Below are 20,427 nucleotides of genomic sequence, written 5' to 3'. Positions count from 1 at the left end.
AGGAAGAAATGCGTACAGCTGGACTCTGACTGGCCAGAAGGTGTTAGTGATTAACCCTTCCTGTCTAACCAGGAGACCAACAGCAGGGTGAAGTGCAGACAGAGTTCAACCTGCTGAACTCTCAATCTTGAGATTATCAAAGCACAATTTCACAATTCTGGCAACTGGGATCAGTTTTGAACACTTTGGTGAGTATTTTCAGTGTATTTTTGTGTCCTTAAGTCATCTGGATGAGTGTAAGTCTATCATGTGTGTGATACTTGCATGATACTGTTACTCAACGTAGGTCGAAGTTTTGTTTACGCTGGATATCTTAAAGAAGCAAATTCCTTTAGCATGACAACCTGCAAATAAAGAGCCTGACCTCCCCTAGCTCTGCAGTATTCAGAGAGGGAACAAGTGCGTGAGTTACAGTTTAAACACTGTAGAGGTCATGGCTCGTCCACTGACTACTGGAAGACTTTGACTGTGAGGTTTGTTTGGCAAAGCTTTTATGGGCTATTAAGTTGCAGTATGTAACTATTTCTTTTCTGCACTGTAGGTGCTTGACACCCACAGGCATCAGGATCATTATACACCACTGAAAGCATTTAACAAACTGATTGTAACTTCAGTGGGGATGTCTCGTAGTTTCTGATGAGTCTCTGCACTGCCTGAGAGAGACATGGAGGCTTTTGAGGGAATTCACCGCGTCCAGATTTCCTCTTCTCCGCCGTCTTCGACAACAGCAAGCCCAGGATATGAAGTCCTCAAAGTAGGCAGATCTGGAATAGCAGTATATTCCTCTACAGTCTTTTTCGGCACGCCGGATGTCCTGGGAAAGCCAGCTGTCAGACAAGTCAAGTCCAGCAGGGAAGCTGAGGAGGAAGGCTGTGTTGTTGGACGGTAAGTGTCAAAACCTGAAGCAAGAGAGATGAGTTTCATCTTACCTGTATGAGGTAAACATGATGGGTTTTATTGGTTAAAAAGGTCACTTTGAAGGTGTTTCCAAAAGTGTAGGGTTAACTCCCTAAAGGTTACCACAATGATGGTAGATGAAAGCCTTTTTTCTTCAAAAGCTTCACTCTTCACCATACTGGTATGACCTCACCTGCAGTTATCAGTTAATTTTGCACAATTATCTAACAACAAAAGTCTTCTCAGATGTCGTTCTATTGGACATGATGTTCAGTTGAACTGCAGTTTTAAGAAATCTGTTAAAGAATTGTGACCAAGATATGTACTGTGTGGAACATTTTACAGTTAAAATAATGTTGTCAGTGCTCTTTGGTCAACAAACTATGTAATGGAGACACTGTTTCTGAAGAACCTCCAACATTTCTGTGGCATTTCTGCACTGCAATTTTCTTTTACTAAGTGGTCAACATAGAGGTCGATATATATCTGTGATAAGCTAACATCAACTGTCTGTCTAGCTCTGGTGTGTTTAGACATTTTGTTTCATGGGAAATAGATAAATCTCTGCTTATGTCTGTTCATTATTTGATTAAATTCACTTAACAATAATCAAAGTGCTTTATTTAGTTTTTTTATTTCATGCATGATTGCACTACAATTTAAAATGTTTGATGTATAGCAAGGTGTCACTAAAGATATGTATTATCATGGAGTTTGGAAAGGTAAAATGAATGCAAACTGTATGAAGAATTGATTTGATAGCTAATATTCTGCAAGGCTGTATTACCAATTGTGTAAAGCTGGGAACTACCCTGGGGCCCAGAAAGTTTAGGCTTACTGTGTATTATCTGGCTTGTGCTTTAATTGAAACTTTTATCAACTGAAATGATATGGTCCTGAAGGTTGGTCCTGCTTATACTATATATATATATATATATTATTTGCATTTTATGCAATGTTATACTTCTACTCCACTACATTTCCGAGGCAAATTCTGTACTTTTTACTCCACTACATTTGTCTGACAGCTTCAGTTACTAGTTACTTTTCAGATTTTCCAAATTTGGTGATTTTAAATTAGAAGTTTTCTGATAAACTGAAGGATTCAGTGTTTCCTTTATGAGTTGAGAACATTCTCCTACTTCTTAAACTAAATAAACTACTACTACTACCTCTCCTTGGATTAGCTGTCACAAAGCTGAAAACAGGGCAGTCTTTCTGAGCTCATGAAAATTTGACTTTCTGGAGATACGTGTTTCTCACAGGACAGCGAGGCTACAAAAATATGATGAACTTATAGAATATGATGCATTGCTGCAGATTAAACTAGCACAACCTAAACATCTACAGAAAGTAAAATGCAACACACACATGAATGCAGCAGTAATATTAATCCAACATCATATTTAATAGTAAAACACTGACAGGGACCATTTTTCTGTGTACTGAGTACTTCTCCTTATATACTTGAAGTACATTCAGCTGATAATACTTTAAGGTTTTGAATGCAGGGCTTTTACTTGTAGTGAAGTATTTTCACAGTGTGGTATTGCTACTTTTATTTAAGTAAATGATCTGAATACTTCTTCCACCACTGCTTAACAGGGGCCAGCAACTCATTTTTGCCCTGGGGCCCCCTTGCAGGACAACATGGCCATGATACTCTCTTGGTTTTATCATTTTTGAGATGATTTTAAGTTTAGTGAAGAATGTTTGGGCCTTAGGGGTAGCTGTTAGAGCCTCACACACACACACTTACAGATAAACAGCTAATCACTCGAGGTGATAGGTTAGTAAATGGCCCTGTCAGTGTAACCGTGCATGCTGGATGGATGGATGCTAGCTCGACTGTGGCGGCGTGCTGCTCTGCGGGCCCCGGACAGGATGTTTCGGTCAGGGCGTTTTGAGGAGTGGATGCGCCGTCATGTGACCGGTGAGAAAGAGGCAGCCAGAGCGGAGACACTCGTTTTTTTCTTGCCTGCAAAAAAATAATAAGGGGATGACAAGAACAGTGAAGGACAAAGCTGTAAAAGTGTAAACTAAATCGTCCTTACACTTAAACTTAATCGTTTTTGTTACCATCAAACTGCTGCCGTTGCTGTCGGTTGTCTACGTCAGCGTCCGCATTCCTCCGCTGTGATTTAAAACGGCTGAGATTAGTTTAACTGAAACTAGCTAACGTTAGCTCACTTAGTACAATTATTTGTTAATTTAACAACAACTGGAGGACACTGGAGGGGAGAAGCTGACAGATACACAAACAGGGTGGGAGGTTTATCTGCTGTCCTGGACACTGAAAGGGTAAGGGCGGATATTGGAGGGGGGGACCTCTCCGTATTAAAAAGTTGTAACTGTTAGCTAACGACAACTAGCTAGCTAAACGTCCTGGTTAATGTTTGTAGTTAACTTAGCTGCTTTGAGCATGAGCTTTACAGCTTCGTAGGAAAAAGACACAACGAAAATGAAATGTTCGGGTTCGTAGCAGAGGGTCTAAAACTGTGGTCTCAGGGGTCTGTAAATCAAGTGATTTCACTCACTAGCTGTAACTCAGTGAGAAAATGTATAGTGTTGTATCATTAGAGCTGGGGAAGAGTATCTTTTGATGTTGTCAGACAATTCTGCTGTCTAAATTGATGATAAGCAAATATTGTTTGAAAACTGAGGGGAAACATTTTAATGAACTCCATATTGAAATGTCAGTGTTGTTGTTAAGTAACATACAGCCTAATGTTTTGAACATTCAAATTGTGTATTTAACAGATTTTGCATCCTAGAATCCTTGACATGAAAGATTTTGGTTTGATTTGCTTTTCTTTTATTTGTAAAAGACAATGTACAATATTAAACATAAATGTTGCAATTTAATGTTTTATACTGGCATTATCTTAAAAGCTAATTTACATCTGCAGCCCCTTTGCAGTCACAATTAAAACATACACACAATGACATACATGACGCAAACAGGACAGGACAGGGCAGGCAAATTGTGGGGTTATCAGTCATTATCATTAAATCAACCGTATGTCCTAAACCGACTTTATAGCAACCCAGAAATTACATCTTTATCTCCCCTCACTAACAATACTGATTATATTTCTGCCTGTGTGAAGGTTGGTAGATCTGGATCCAGAGCCAGAGTCCAGAGTGGAGGGAGGAGGCCAGGCTGGGCCCACCTCAGGCAGAGACCATGGCGACCTCTCCCGGCTTCGTAGCTCCTCGCTGGAGATCAAAGAAAAAGAAATCAGAGAAAAGGGCTCTGAGATCCTCAGGGAACAGCTGGACGCTGCAAAGAGGGTGTTGTAACCTACTTTATGCTGACACACGCAAACACACAAAGCACTGTGTGCGAAAGAACAGTTGACAATGCAAATGTCCTTCCTTGTTAAATGTAGTTGTGACCTTTTCTCTTACACATCTCAGGAACTGAAACTAAAGGACAAGGAGTGCGAGCGCCTGTCGCAGGTCAGGAATCAGCTGGAGCAGGAGCTGGAGGAGCTGACTGCCAGTCTGTTTGAGGTAGGGCTGCACAATATGGTCAAAAAATCTTATTGCGATTATTTTGACAGATATTACAATTGCGATATGATTCACGATTAGTGGGAATGATCATTTTTGCGTCACAATTTTAATTTTCACTGAAAAAAACAATTAAAACTATGGGACATTTGTTGGGGTCTGTACCAAACAAACATGTTTTCTTACATCTGGAGAACAAGATTTGTAGGCCAGAGCATCTCTGCAGCACCACAGTACTTCATTATAATGCTGTTTTGTCACACATTTTTATCAAGAAATTGCAGCTTCTGCGATTTGGATATTGGACTGCGTTTAGGATAATATTTCGATTAATTGTGCAGCCCTAGTTTGAGGTAAGCAGTAATCATTGCTCTCTGCTGAGTGCACGGTACTGCATTTTGACTTGTGCCTTAGACCCTGATGATGAGGGAGGTGACATGATGCTGTGATGCGTTACGAGTCTTAAAATTTACAATTTGCATTGCAGTTAAAACATTTACTTTAAGTTTAACACTGTAATATTTCAGCTTTTACACTTTAGGGAAACAACAGATATTTTGGGATGAGGGTTCACTGGACAAAACCTTCAGCTGGAATAGTTTAAATCTTAACACATCAATATTTTAGTATTGATATGTGCAATGGATTATGTGTAATGTGAAAGGGGTCGCTTGTAGTGAATTATCACCGGACTCCTCAGTTCCCCTCAGTTCTAGCCTCTTGTAGTTCACTGTTTTGGTTTTCTGGCCCCAGACCTGCAATGATCATTTTTATTATCAATTAATCCATCTATAAAACGTCAGGAAATAGTGAAAAATGTCCATCATGACTTTCCAGATGTCTAGTTTTGTCTGAATGTCTAAAACTCAGATATACTCAATTTCTAATGACATAAAATTGAGAGAATCCTCACTTTGGAGAAGCTGGAACCAGTGAATGAGAGTTATTTTTATTTTTGTTTCTTTATTTTATTTGTTTGCACATAAAAAAAAAACAGTTATTACAAAAGATGCATGTACACAAAAGACATTCACATATATACAAACACACTTTTACCTACATATACTCATATACACATGAATTTAAAGTAAACAAAAGCTTGTGCTGGAGAGGTAGGAAGCTAAAAGCTTATACAAAGACCTCTCCTAAAACTCAAGGCAAGAGAAACAGGATTACATTAAATAAAGATAATGAGGGATAGAAAGGCTACTACAAAATAAGGACAAAAAGCAAAAGAGAAAAAGAAAAATGTATACATGACAATTGTTTCTCATTCCAGTTGTTCAACAGTCAACACTGTTATTGGAAAGTTACCAATGTTAAGATGTGTTTTAAACATCTTTAAACAAAGATGATGGACAATATGTAAGTTTGAATTCCACAAAATGGCGCCTCTTTATCTAAATGAAAATGTAACCACATTACTGCAACATAAATAAAGATGAAAATGTTCAGACTGTGTGAATAAATGACTGGATTAGTTTGGAAAAAATGACAACTTCAACGATTAATCGATTATACTAATTGTTGCTGTCTGTCAACTAACTGATTATTCAACTAATTGTATTAGCTCTATTTGGCCCACAAACTCTGTTCTCATCAACCTTGTTTCCAGTCCCAGCAGAAAGAAATTCAGATAAACCTACTTTATATTACCTGCCCAGCACTAAACAGACACAGTTAGTGACTAGCTGGTGAACATAGTGGTGCATTTAGCAGCTAAAGAGCTGGATTTACTCTAAGTCACTGGTAGAGACTAATTAAACTGAGTGCTAATGTTGCTCTGTGTCTGCTGGATGTATAAATGGTTAATTGGTTGCTAACGCATTCAACTTTATAAACTGATATTGTTGATGTTTCCAGCTTGTTTCCAAAAATAACTTATTACTGCTTTAACTTTTTAACAGATTTACCATTCACCATTAGCGAATAATCAAGAACAACTTCTGATCTCACAGTATAGATAGACAACAGATATCTTCAACTCTGAGTGTTTTAACCGTGTGTTAATGTTTCAATCTTCATCACAACAGGAAGCTCACAAGATGGTGCATGAAGCTAACGTCAAACAAGCGGCAGCAGAGAAACAACTGAAGGAGGCTCATGGGAAGGTGTGTGTCTCTGTACTCCAGTTAAAACTTTAGGTGATGCTTCATGACCCTTTGTTCCATTAAAATTCCTTCGTAGCACCAAAACTATTTTTGAATTGCACTCTTGATTTGTCTTTAAAATGGGCTGCTGTTCTAACTAGGTTTTTAAGATATATTTGATTTCAACAATAAAAGGACATAAATAGCATTTTGGCGAAGTTATTGATTTTCCTCCCATCATCAGACTTTCTGTACTTTTTCTGTGTCTGGCTCCCAGATTGATGTTCTGCAAGCAGAGGTGACAGCGCTCAAGACTCTGGTGTTGACATCCACACCTTCTTCACCAAACCGCCAGCTGCATCCACAGCTGCAGTCTTCAGGAACCAGGGGAGCGCACAAACATGTCGGGGGCCACATCCGCAACAAGAGCGCGAGCGGTGCCTTTCCATCCTCACTTGGGAAACCAGAACCTTCCTCAGTTTCCATTCACCCTGTGGCCAAAGAGGACAGAGAGGTAACCTGAATGAAGATTGTACATTTGCCTCTCTTCTCCATAAAATGTTTCTGCAACTTTGTGCATTTCTGTTTCTTCCCTTCATTCCAGTTTCCAGTCACTCGTATCTCTTTCCTTCAGCCAACTTCTCTTTGCTTTTTCTTCTCTCTCAGTACTAACCTCTCCCTGACTTGTTGTTCTTCCTCTCTCAGCCTGCTGTTCCTGCTCTCCTCTCTCTGATACTCTGCCTGGTCCCTGGCCAGTCTGTCAATGTCACCTTTGAACCTTACTGGCAGGAGCGGGGGGAGGGGCTGGGCACTGACAGTAGACAGGTAACTGCATCTCTTCGACCAGGCCTGATGCGTCTTTCAGATTTAGCTGCGGACAGATGGATCTGTTTTCTGTAATTGTGTGCTTTTATGGGACATGGGACATTTTATGAGCAAGTTTTTCCTGCCCCAGAGTACAAAGTGACAATAATACACTGTATCTCTTGGGGGGAAAAGTATTATCAGTCTGAGAGCATCATTCTCTAGTTGGTAAAGCTCTTAGCCAGAAACAGCAATTTTTTTTTAATCACAGCTCTCTAGTTAAGACTTTATTTTAATGTTTGAACTTGTCAGTCATCTTTTTTAATAGTATTTATTAATGAAACACAATGTTTATGGCTGACAAAACTATGTCAAGCTCACCAATGTTAATGGCTTCTGACTGGTTTGGGAAAGAGTTGGTCCTTCTAATGCGAGAGCACCATTTAGCCTCACAGAGCTGCTAGCATGACCGTAGACTCGTGGTCTTGTTCTACACCTGCACTTTTATCTTTTAAAGTCATGTTTTCTGATGTCTTTCCTCAATTGTGTTGTTTTTGTTTTTAATTTATGCACTGAGGGGTGAAGCCAGAGACATTTTGGACATTAAAGTTTTGAAATACTGTAATTAACAATTTCTCAGCCGATGTTTTATAGGTTTATCGATCAATACCAATGAATTAATGATCATTTGGAAATGTGCGTTTTGCACTATATTCTATTTATTATATATATCGCTGTTGTAATTAGCCAGTTAACCGGTCTGTATTTTGAAAATGTAATTTTATTGTCACTTTAAAGTTTCTGTAATTTAACAGGGTTACGAAGGGTGGGGGGATAGCGGCTATAACTGCATGTAGTTGACACATTAGACGGGCAGTTTAATAAGTGAGTGGATTAATAAGTGGATTGTTTTCTTCTTGCAGATGGACTCTGTTCTGTATGCAGAGTTTTTGATGTGGAGGGAAAATCCAAGTCTAGACCGCTCCTCTGCCTTCCTCAGTCGCATCTACAGAGAAGACATCGGACCCTGCCTCTCCTTCACAAGATCTGAGGTCAGAATCTCACTGCTTCTTTGCGTTAACACTACACCACTGCATTTGTTATATTTCAGTGTCTGAAGTTATGTTAGCATTATTGATTACTGTTCTCCACAGCTGTCACAGCTGGTGCAGAGTGCAGTGGAAAACAACTCTTTGACTATCGAGCCTGTGGCCATGTCAGCGTTACCGATGGTTAAAGCTTCAGCTATAGAGTGTGGAGGCCCTAAGTGAGTTATCACGTCTGCATATCAACTATCATCCTGCCCTCTCTTTCACTGTTCACTGCTAAACCATGGCTAAGTCAACTCTGAAAATTCACTCTTACTTGGTTTTGTATTCTTCCTTGATGATTAATGGTCATAGCTGAAGGGTTTTCACCGTCTTACCATGTATGTGAGAAGGGTTTAATCAACGGGCACATTTCTAATCACTGTCTGATTTAAAAATCTTTTTCTTCCAGTGGCTTTAGGGCAGCAATAGAGACGTAAGTCCTCTCAGGAACCAATCACCTGTTCAGCTTTTCACTAACACACATTACTGTAGCATGAAATGAAGTCTGCCTGTCCAGACGTCTGAAAACTTGTAAAACAAATCTGTAAATGAATGATCCAGATGGGGTTCTGCATGTGTCTGGGTGTAATATTAATGAAACCTTGAACCTTTTCCTTTTCCAGTGACTAACTTTCTCTGATTGTGCACTACTCTTTTGTGTGTTCTCACTTATTTAGTCTTTACTCAAAGTTAGGATACCTAGGTTTTATTGTTGTTAATACCTGATGGGAAGTAACTCATGTTCAGTGTTTTGCTGTGATAAAACAGTGACTCTGTGTATCCACGTAGCCGAATCGTCTGACGCTGATCTTTCTCCGTTTGTAGAAAATGTGCATTAAGCGGCATGTCGCACCTCTGCCGACATCGTATTAAACTTGGCGACAAGGGGAGCTACTATTACATCTCTCCTTCCAGCCGAGCACGGGTAACTATCACTTTATCTCTGTAACCTTCATTAGATACACTGCTGTCAAGTGATGCTACATGTGACCTCGTCCTCATTGTGCCTTTCTAGATCACGGCCGTTTGCAATTTTTTTACGTATATCCGCTACATCCAGCAGGGCCTGGTGAGACACGATGGTAAGTTAACACGAACATGTTGCAATATTATGTAACTATTCTTTGTGTGGGTCTGTTTTGCTTTGCCATCAAGGGTTTTATTCAGGAACTGACATGTTGTATGTTTTGTTGTTGTCGTCGGTTTGCCCTCGTCCAGCAGAGCAGATGTTCTGGGAGGTGATGCGTCTCCGTAGGGAAATGACCGTGGCCAAGTTAGGTTTCTATCTCAACGACCAGGGCTAGAAGACCTGACAGACCACTGAAACACCCGGCAGGACAGCATGATCCCAGGACCTTAATTATCTGAGTCAGGGTTAAACTGTGGTAACTAACAAACAGGTCTTGGATCAGTTTTTGTAGCAGAGGTTGTGCAGCAGCAGCAGAGGGTCGATCAACAAGGGAAGCAGAAAATGTTCATGTGCCACTATTATGCAAGAAGACAAAGAATTAAACCAGCACAGCCAGAAAGAAGCAAGTGTTTTTCCCAGATATGTAAAATATATTTTTCCATTATACTGCAGGCCTCCAGTAATTCTCTCCACTGGTGTGGAGAATTGTTTCTGTTACTGAAGTTCCCCGGTGGAGTACACACAACTTCTCATATTAATACAATAGATTCTATGTATCATGTTTCAGGCGTTAGTCTGTTGAAAAGAGCACAACGCATGAAAGCCGAGTTGGTCTCTTATCTTAAGTATTACATACTTATATATAACTATGTAATGTAATAGTTCTATTGTGAGATCCACATAGTTTCAACAGAACAATTATTTGGATTATTTTACATAAAGATAATACTAACTAGCATCTTGCAGTTACTACAGCCAAGACTTTTTGTCTCAGCATGGCCTTAATTTTGTTGATGCACTGTTGCACTAACTGTTCTAGAGGCCTCATATAAAAACAGCTTCATGTTAGCTTGGCCTGTATTTAATAATCAGATATATTGTTAATGAATTACCGTAGTTATGACACCCCCACGCTCAAAATAGTGACAGTTTTACAAAATAGTCAGAAAATGAACAAGCTTTAATACAAGTGATTGCAATATGCACAACGTCTGCAATGAACAGTATGTACATACAGTAAAAGCCATAAATGACTTTGCATGAATGCAGTACATAGCCATATTATGCAATGTATATAGGGTGTACCTCAAAGTATAGATTTATTATTATTAATGGACAATTTTTACAGAAAACAGACTCTTGAAGGTATTGTGTCAGAAAGTGCAATAACTGCTTCTTAGCCTTCTTTAGGGCTTTGAGTTTCCTAACCTCAGTGTGCTGATAATTACCTGTCTTCCAGTGTAAACACTCCATTAAAGATGAGGCATTGTAGCCTGACTACATCACCTTTGTACTGAGTGTGATTTATAGGTCTTGTTTAAACAAAATCTGATAGCAGATAAATGAATCAGCTGGTTTGGAATCGGGCACAGGGATACTGAGGAAATACTGAGACCATATCCCGCTCAGAGGGGCTTTACGGTATGAAAATCTGTTTTTGGAGCAGACATTCCTGTAAGATTTTAGTTTCCGGATTGAAAGGACTTTTGTAAGCTTGCTATTCTGTTTTCATGGCCTCATTGTACAGATTACCACCTTTAATAATAATAGACCTTAATAAATAGTTTGACTTGTAGTTAATGAATGAGCACCGTCAGACTGGTTAGTGACATAATGTGTAGTCAGAGGGCAAAACATGCGGTCGTGAGCAGGTCAACAACAGCGATACTTATTAATGTAAAACATTGATTACTTAGCGTGATATTTCTTTTATAAATTAAGACAAAATATTCTGCTACTATAGGTAGTTAAAAAACAGGTCCACAGATAATTTTAAGTTGCAAATATACTGAAGACAGTAAGATAATTTTCATATAACACAGAGGAACATTACAACAAAAACGGAGCAAACGCTTAACTTTTCCCCTTTCATCCAGCCTTGACTAACTCTTCTTTCTTGGGGAAATATCTGCAAAAGAGACATTTAGTTATTCATATTTTACTTTAAAACAACTATTTATAGAAAATTAATTTTACTTGTCAATTTACTAAATATGTACGGTTTTATTCATTGTTACGTCTGTTTTTATGATCTGATTTGGGCAGATTGTGTCCATTAAATTGATTTCTACCTTCAGTGACTCACCTTCGATAACAGAACATGATCAGCAGCAGCGCGGCCACACCACCGATCACTACTATCACTGCAGTGACAACAGAGACGGCAGACAGCGAGGAGGGTTCTGGATCAGTGAACACAAACATAAAGGGACGTTCAGGCTCAGAAGTGAAGGATGCGTACATGTTGTGCATGTTTAAATATCTCAGCAATGTAAGCAAGGAAAGATTAATCTATGTAGTACTTTTCAAAACAAAATTTGCTTCACAATAAGAGAACCAACCGGAGCAAATAAAGGATCCTGGTATGTTGAGGCACTCCAGGTTTTGTGGGCAGATTTGTGCTTCACATTCATTAATATCTGCAACAATCAGTCAGAAACACCGGAAATCAATGAGACATGCAATTTATATCTAACGGGACTGAACAGTTATTCGGTTATTGCTCATCTTTCAGTGAAATTTTAGTTTTAGTATGATACACAAGTGTTGTCTAAACCGATGATGATAAGCAACATTTCTTTACAAACTGAGAAAAAGACTTGGGAATAATTGACGAAGCAATTTCACCTCAAGTTTTATTTAGTAGCTGTTCTGGAGCTTTTGACCGCATCACATGATCTTCCTCAGCAGATGGGCATTTTCCCAGGTGTCATGGAAATGTAGATGTTCACATTTCTATTTTTTGGAGCACTTTAAGGACCTCTCCTTCATGTTGAGATTAAAACTTCAGTCTTGACCTTGTTTTGAGATTATTGTGTCAACTACTGTTTCCAAGGTCAAGAATGAACTTTATATGTTGAGTTTCGAGCCAGTGTGGACGAGACGTCCTTGAAGTGTTTGAACATCTACAATTCCATAACAAGTGGAAAAACCTTATTTTCTGAGATCATGTGATAAGATCAAAAGCTCCAGAACAGCTACTAAATATGTCTTGTTGGGAAGTTGTTTTTATGACTACAGTTCCAAGGTCAAGAATGAACTGAAGAGTTTTGTTAAATGGGATTTTGAACATAAACCATATTGTGATACACTGGTCTTTAGAAATACCATGATATCTATTCCAGTCATCTCGCCAGGCCCTGGTTTAGGCTTCGTACCTTGACATGTTGGAGGTGTGGGGTTCCACTGCTGGCTGTTTGGATCACAGCTGACAGATGAAGATCCCAGCAGCTTGAAGCCAGCGTGACACTGATACAGAATCACAGAGTCACAGAGCAGCGAGTAGCCAGACTGAATCCTGGGTATCGGACCACAGGTGGGATCTGGAAGAGAGGTCAGGCAGGGAGACATGAAAACTCATCAGACAAACCTGATACCACAATCAACATGTCTTCTTTTCCGCTTCCTCACCAGTATCTGGCTCTTTCCACGGGCTGAGGTCGAGGTGGGAGATGAGTGGGTGTGAACAGGCCAGCATGTCCTCCGGCCTCTCGGTGCGTGAGAACGGGTCAGCAGGGACGTGAGTGATGTGGCTGTTGTCACAAATGATGCGAGACAGAGAGACGGCGTGGAGGTGTCCCCTCTGGGTGCTGGTGAAAACTCCTTCCCTCTCCCACCAAAACCTCGGAAGACAGAGACAGATTTAGATTTCTCTGCTTGCTTCATAATAGTCATAATTTTAAACCAGCGGTCACACAGAGGATTTACTTTCACCTGTCACCATCTCTAAGCGCTCTGAACTGTCTTGCCAGCAGGCAGGACAGGAGTGGTCCAACTCGACCTCCAGGCAGAGCGGGCTCAGAGATGGCCCCCACCCACACATCTATGTTGAGTGGTGTCCCGTACAGGAGCTGGAGTTTATGAGCCAAAGTGAAGTTACTCAGAATTTCGGCCAGTTCTGATGTAGTGTTGGGAACAGAGAGGCTGCAGAGCCTTCTCCACGAGCCGTATCCTGATGGGGTGAGACGGGACAGGAAGTGAGATACTGAGGGGAGAGCATTAAATACAGGGTTCTAGTTACCTGAAACAAAGACCACCTCTACTAAACATCAGAATAAATGAATACACTTCAGTGAAATAAAACATTAACCTTTGTGGCAAAAGACTAAACACTCTGTGTTTTGACTTATTTTGCCTGATTATACTTCTCTGGACTGTGTGGGCAGGTACAGAGTGTACTTGATTGGTCATCTCCAAATTGTTCAACCTATTAAGGTGGAACAACTCACACCCGTTATCAGTAGCTGCGCTTCATTTGGCCAAGCTGGTGTGCCACTTGTTATGTTGTGGCAGGGGCGGGGAAAGCTGCTTAGATGGAGGTAACAGCTGGCTCATGAGGCAGCAGGTATTATGGTGAATCTCTATCAGCTTATAATCAAAAGCAGGTGGTTGAGATGCTGTGATAAACTTCAGTTTAATCTTTTTATAGCTTTTAAATGCTGGCAGAGACAGCACTGGGTCATGCATTGTTTACGTGCAGCATGGAGCCGTTGTTTCAAGTGTCATGTTATTACTGCTACACTGAGTTTGGTGACTTCCCGGCAGTAATAATAACTAGGATTAACTGAAAACATCTGTGTGGGTGTGCAGGGCCAATAATATGTGCGGCTTTTGTTTAGGCCATCATCTATTAACTAAACTGATCACATGACGAGATACACCAGGATCTGGGTTGTTCACCGCTTCAGCAAAACAATTTTCTGGTGAAACTCTGAATTATAATTTTTTTTCCCCTACTCATTTCAGTCTACTGTTGACTCTAAACGAGTTAACTGCCAACAAATTTTGTCTCAACTGACAAGTTATGTTTATTCAAACAGGTACTACTAGGCTAGTGGGCCTATCAGATTCAGAGTGAGGCATGCATGCTGACTTTTGAGTCTCACTTTTCCAGTGTGAACACAGGACAGATTCAAAACCTGCTTAGACTCAGTGTTCAACAGTCATGGAATTACAACACAACTACTGGCATGGTTTACTGAGACATTTCAATAAAATGGAGCCGTCATTGTTATTAGGTACATCTACGCCTTTTCTTCTGACAGGTCAAAATGTCTGCTGTGTAAAACCTACTATAATCCTTTTATTAATTGAGTTTGTTCTCTTACATTGTTGAAGTTACATTTACCCTTAAATGAACTCTATTGTCAAGTTTTGTACCAGGCTCTAAGTCATTTCTGTTAAGTGCCTAAATGTAATAGTAATCTGAACGACAGTACTTGAAAGTTAACACACAGGTAGATGATAAAATAAACAAACAGTCTGTTGAAACAAATGTTGACAGTCAGCAGAAGACTTTCAGTATAAAGTGATACAGTGACATTGTACTGTGCCAGAAGTAAGAAAGCTGGTACCAGGCAGGCCGTGATCCCGGCCCCTCTGGAGGTTAAGGGCCCCGAGGTCCAGAGGCATCCCTCCCTGTGCCTGAAAGAGCCTTTCTGTCAGCTCCTCCACCATCATCTGACCTGGAGTCTGCAGCTTGGCTGGAGACAGCAGCAGACCACGCAGCACAGGGTCTATACCACCTGACACACCAGGAGAAAAAGAGAGACAAAAACAGAAACGATAAGTACATTGCATGCCAGTTGAGTTTAAAGCATGACAGCATCGTTCTTTACCTTCCTGCACCACCCTCCAAGAGGCAAACAGTGAATGATGCAGAGGCAGCAGGGGATGCTGGGAGTTAGTGGTGTATCCTGGACCCAGCCTGGTCACCACTGGCTGCACAGTGACATGGGCAAAACGAAACGCAGCGGCTGCAAAGACGTTAGCGATGCTGGGATCCACCTCAGGATCATAACCCTCATAGGGAGGCATGAGGCGAGACATGGCACTCTCACCGAGGACCCGCGGCAGGTAGTGCTCCCATGTTAGGATCTGGAAAGATAAAGGAAGCAGGTCAGAGTGCCGGGAATGCTCATGTGGGTAGAGGTGAATGGATGTCCAGCTGAAGCTGCTAGTGATACCTGATGAATGGCTCCCATGATCTTACGAGCCTCCTGATAAAGAGTATCAGGGCTCCAGTGAGGGTTGAGCAGGTGCAGCTCTTTCACTAGCCGGTTGTGCTCTCTCAGGAAGAGTGTGTGCAGCGCGATCATTCCCAGATGCTCATTAGCTCTTGAATCACCTGTGAAAAATTAATCATGAACAACAGCTCCACTGAAGCCTGCAGAGAAACGACTCACTACATTTACTCGCTCACCAGCTTGAAAGCAGGATGTGGTGTTCTCCTGGCGCGTGGATCTAACCGATGCCCCTGAGGGAGTGGAGTTTCGAGGGCCGCAGGGGTCCAGGTGAGCCTGCAGGCGTGGGAGGAAGGGCATGTAGGCCAAGTCCTGGTCTGAGTGCTGGGAGTTGAGGGCCATTGAGCCCAAAGGAGAGGAGTAGTTTCTCAGAGCCGAGCCCAGACTGGTGGAGCTGCCGTACACCATACTGGCATCCACAAAGGAGGTGATGGCGTTGAGCTGCTCTCGGTGGCGATGAGACAGGACTCCAGCAACACAGCTGGGAGCAGAGCGGAAGAAAGGCATGCAACTCTGGACGCCATTACGAGGATCTGTCAAAGGGATCTGGGGGAGAGATTTTATATTTTTATAGTTGATGAGAAGGGGAAAACAGAGGATCTAGTTTTACCCAGTATAATATTTTTTTCATAGTAACATAGATACCGTGTTGTATAAGTTATTAATTGCTTATAATTTACAACATTGTAATTGGTACCTCACACTTTCATTATTGTCATGCACATTCATTTATACTTTGCATCCCATTATTTTATTGTATTTCTTTTTTTCCTAGTTTTACTTTTATTTTATTAATGTATGTATATTTTTATGTATACTTTGTACTATTTGCATATATGGAATATTCATACAATTCATATATTTATTTTACTATGTATATCGAGCATCTTATGCACAAACATTTCTTTCAAGATTAATAAAGTGCTATCTATAAAATGAAAGAATGAAATAAGGTCATCAAGCCAAAAACAAATCCCAAGTCATTTGAATTTATTTCACTGAGTAGATTTAGCAGTGTGGGGTAACAATGTCAACTTTCTTTGGATTTTTCACCTATAATCCATAAGAAAGAAAGAACACCCTCACTGTAGTATCCAAATCAGGAAAAAAGATCCATCAGTTTCCTCCATTTATGTTTGATTCATATGTCTACTGCAGATACTAAGAAACTGTTTTTATTTTGAAATTGTTCACAAAGTACTACCAACGCTTGACAAACGGTCACAAGTAGACATTGCTTTGTTTTAAGGGGGTCACAGCATTAGTTTACTGTGTGTTGTAGGTCTACGTATTTTAATAGTGAATATATTGTATGTTTCATATACATTTTAAAAAATGCCTCTAAAATAAAATAACAGAGGTGGAATCATATACACAGTATGCAGAATGAAGAAGGACTATTTAAGGAGGGATGGAAAGAGACAGAAAACAGTACAATGAGAAGCAGCTGATAGTAAAGTGCACCTGTATGGGGAAGCAGGGCGTGTCCCGGCTGCAGGTGCGCGTGCAGTCAGCTCCTGTCCTGAAGGCGGCTCTACTGGGGCTCTGAGGCGTCAGCACCACGTCGTGGTCTATCCACTGACCCCACTCCACCAGCAGGTGGGACAGAGTGGAGTCCAGAGAGATGTTGTCATTGTGAGTGAACAGCACTTCCTGAGACACCAGCCGCACCTGGACAACAAACAAAGTAGGAGTGTTGGAGTTACAGCAGCTGACAGGACAGAGGATGACTCAGTGCAGCTGCAGGACTCTTACTGGCGGCAGAGTGGCATTATGGTAGGTGTGCTCTGGGTCCCAGCCTCTGGGCATCCCCCACACATCTTCATACTCAGGAGGTAGCCAGCGGGAATACGGGATGTTTGCAGCGCCCCATCTGGGATGCTGTCTAAACATTACATAAACACAACAAGCATACAGTTGTCAAAATCTATTCAAGACAGCACTGCTCTGTTACTACATGTTTTGTTGTGTAAGCATTAACCTGTTGTTGCACTCTCCTGTGATGGATCTGTAGCGCTCAGACAGACAGTCGGAGTCACAGCTGGGTCTCTGCAGCTCAGCGGAGCAGCCCGTCACCTGCAGCAGATTCTCCATGTCTCCTTCACTCAGCAGCTCTTTGGAAACATACAGTTAACATAAAGTCGTACAAATATTAACTTACATATTCATATTTAGAAAAAAAAAAACCCAACAACCTCCAGCTGGCTTTAACTTGCTTGGAGTGGTCAGAGAACTGAGGCTATTTCCAATAACATGCTGCTGACATTTTGTGTGCATTTGTCTTAGTGGGCTTGATTCTGGGACCTCCAGTGGGCTCGGTGGGTCTCTGTACCCCCTGAATAGTTTTGGATTCTGATAGAGTGCCCAGAGTGTGAAATACAGTAAGTACATCAAAAAATAACTATGATGAAAATTTTAAATTGTCATTAAAGACAAAGAAAGACACAAACTAGCGTCACAGAGGAACAAATTACAAGAATTGAAATCTATTCAAATAGGCTTTTTACTATGGACACTGAGGGAAAAGTGATACCATTATGTTAAAAGTAGGATCCATCTTTGTTTTGAGCCTAGACCTGCAGAAAAGTTAACAGCTTTTTGTCGGTGGATCTGGGTCACGTTTGGTGGATTATATGAGTATAAATTACAGAGTGAATGTAATTAAAACAACCTTCATCTGTAGCCTGAAACACACTGACAGCCAATGTAAAGAGGGCCTGGCATGTAAGATAAGTAGTAGTTTAGTTCAAATACTTCAATTAATACAAATAAAAAAATTATTTGACATACAGATGCAGAAACTTCTCTATGTGTTGTGTTATGCTGCTGTTCAGTACCATTAGAGTTGGGCTGCACCATACTGTGAGTGTAGACCATCTCCCTGATCAGCTCCACTGTGTTGTCCAGCAGTTCTGCAGCCCGGATCTGAGTCCTGGTTCTGGCTTCAGTCTGCTTAAACTGAGCCAGCAGGTCACTGGGTCTCAGGGCGCCTTCAGACAGGGACTTCTTCACCCTGGAAACAGTAATAGCTTTGTATTTAGTGCCAACACAATGCCTTCTAGAGTTAAAATTATTATTTATGCTTTGCAGGGGGCCAGCATGGTCTGAAATATTTCCATATAATATTTTCCATAGTGCACCAGTGGTTTTTTTACCTCTCAGTTGTGCGGGCGTAAGCAGCATCAGTCAGCTCAATCGCCTTCTGAAGAGCCTCCTTCACAAACACAGATCCCGGATACACAGTTCCTGAAATCACCACAAAGGAAAACTTTGATCCAGTTTGAAAGGCTCCTCAGTACCTGGTCTCATCAGTAAAAATGAACCAGGAATCCTACCTGAGTCAAATTCTCTGCTCAGTGAAGCATGCTCAGGGAAGGAGAGCAGGACAAGAGCCAGTCCAAGCACAGAGATGGACACCTGAAACCAGAACACATATAACTGAATAAGAAATGTGGTACTTTATTCTATTAAATTAATTAAAAATAAACAAGAAGGAAAAAACAGAAACTCACCATGAGTGCTGTGTCCATCTATAATGTTAAAACGGTTCAATCGGAGCAGAAAAGATTCACTTCAAGTTTAGAAAACTAATCACGATTATAGTATCTTACCACCGCGCTGACAATGACTCATCTTGAGAGCCAACCGGTGTGTGTGTGTGTGTGTGTGTGTGTGTCAGTGTTTGTTCGGCTAAGAGCGTCGACGTTGTCATTTATACACTGGCAGCAGGGCCAACAGGTATGTGCAGAATCCCCTTATCTGTCCTCCTGGTGACAGGAACGCAACATCAAACACCGGACTCACTGCCTCGACCTAATAACCTTTCAAATCAAATTTACTTCTGTCCTCTCGCCCATGATGAAAACCCTGTCATGTTTGGATCGTTTGAATTAAATTAAACAATTCTACTCATCCCTCGAGAAAACAGAGAATGCATATCTTTGTATGCAGTGGATACAATTAACCAAACAAAAACAGGCAGCTGTAAAATTGAATGTCCTAGCAAACTTTAGTAGTAGATTTAAAAGACAGGTTAGCAAAATGGGATTTCACAATGATATGTAAAATAAATTTTTTGTGGATCATTTTCATTACAAGTGTGTGTGTGTCTTTGCCACATGCCAAAACCTTCAATCTGATTTGTGCCAGTGACACAGTCAGGTGATGGAGATGAGGATTCTGGGAAATGATGGAGAACCAGGGATGAGAATGAAAATAAGAAAGCGTCAAGGATTAGACAGAAAGGTCTCAGTTAAATCACTGTAGAGGATGACTCAAAAAGCCTGGTTGTGTCCAGGATAAGCCTTAAAAACTCCCTCTTCCCTCTGCCCGCGTCTTCCCTTTGATGCTCCAGGTGTGTGATACCATCAAATGAGTCATCAGTCCCATTTCATTACGTTGTTATTAATATTATCTCTGTTGTCCCACATTACCCATCTTCTACTATATGTGTGATGTGAAATGTAGAAATCTTTTGTTCTCAAAAATGTTCCATTGAAAAAAATTCAAGCAAATACTTGACATACAGGTAGATAACAGGTCAGTTTCCCGCTTATCCATAATGGTCTCTAGATATGTGGATTCTTTTAGGTGGTTGTTTTGGTTTAACCTTTATCTCAAAACCTCAACAAATAAACCAAAACTATGTGCATGGCTGGATACTAGATATATGTTGGATTTAGTTTTGTAATTTGAATAAAATTACTCTTTAAAATAAAGAAAAAAGATTTAAACTTAATAATAAATAAACAAAAGCAACAATCTACAGATTGGATTAGAGTCAGTCTTGTGTTTGTCCTCTGCTCTTTATGTGGACTTTTCCCCAATGTTATTGATGTGCATATATGGAGGAATAATACACATTCACCAGGCTTGAC

At 40.7% G+C, this 20,427-nt stretch overlaps 2 protein-coding genes across 11 annotated transcripts; one reads left to right on the top strand and one right to left on the bottom strand.

The window, feature by feature from the left end:
- Positions 1 to 48: 48 nt before the first annotated feature.
- rab3il1 (RAB3A interacting protein (rabin3)-like 1) lies at positions 49 to 10,810 on the top strand. Of its 10 annotated transcripts, none has more exons than XM_044194446.1 (13): positions 49 to 188; positions 542 to 885; positions 4,008 to 4,191; positions 4,318 to 4,413; positions 6,447 to 6,524; positions 6,781 to 7,017; positions 7,209 to 7,328; positions 8,231 to 8,359; positions 8,462 to 8,574; positions 8,808 to 8,831; positions 9,224 to 9,323; positions 9,414 to 9,480; positions 9,617 to 10,810. In XM_044194446.1, exons 2-13 carry the CDS (start codon positions 665 to 667, stop codon positions 9,700 to 9,702), a joined length of 1,455 nt encoding a protein of 484 aa, XP_044050381.1. In that variant the 5' UTR covers positions 49 to 188; positions 542 to 664; the 3' UTR covers positions 9,703 to 10,810. The 10 variants fall into 10 exon arrangements, with proteins under 10 accessions (XP_044050381.1, XP_044050383.1, XP_044050384.1 ...); XM_044194448.1 differs by having other exon boundaries at positions 170 to 188; positions 631 to 885; XM_044194447.1 differs by lacking the exon at positions 49 to 188 and adding an exon at positions 279 to 473 and having other exon boundaries at positions 631 to 885.
- Positions 10,811 to 10,964: 154 nt separating this feature from the next.
- On the bottom strand, positions 10,965 to 20,339 carry epx (eosinophil peroxidase). The gene is made up of 16 exons (XM_044194426.1): positions 18,886 to 20,339; positions 18,706 to 18,796; positions 18,388 to 18,563; positions 17,532 to 17,664; positions 17,306 to 17,435; positions 17,015 to 17,221; positions 15,730 to 16,096; positions 15,494 to 15,654; positions 15,146 to 15,404; positions 14,882 to 15,052; positions 13,242 to 13,479; positions 12,939 to 13,150; positions 12,686 to 12,850; positions 11,870 to 11,947; positions 11,614 to 11,710; positions 10,965 to 11,436 (listed from the first exon to the last, which is right to left on the bottom strand). The coding sequence occupies exons 3-16, from the start codon at positions 18,425 to 18,427 to the stop codon at positions 11,397 to 11,399; spliced, it is 2,298 nt and encodes a 765-aa protein (XP_044050361.1). The 5' UTR covers positions 18,428 to 18,563; positions 18,706 to 18,796; positions 18,886 to 20,339; the 3' UTR covers positions 10,965 to 11,396.
- Positions 20,340 to 20,427: the final 88 nt, after the last annotated feature.

This window comes from Siniperca chuatsi, linkage group LG4, assembly GCF_020085105.1.
Source record: "Siniperca chuatsi isolate FFG_IHB_CAS linkage group LG4, ASM2008510v1, whole genome shotgun sequence".
NCBI lineage: Eukaryota > Metazoa > Chordata > Actinopteri > Centrarchiformes > Sinipercidae > Siniperca > Siniperca chuatsi.
The sequence above is the reverse complement of the archived record's forward strand: the minus strand, read 5'-3'. Positions and strand labels throughout refer to the sequence as shown.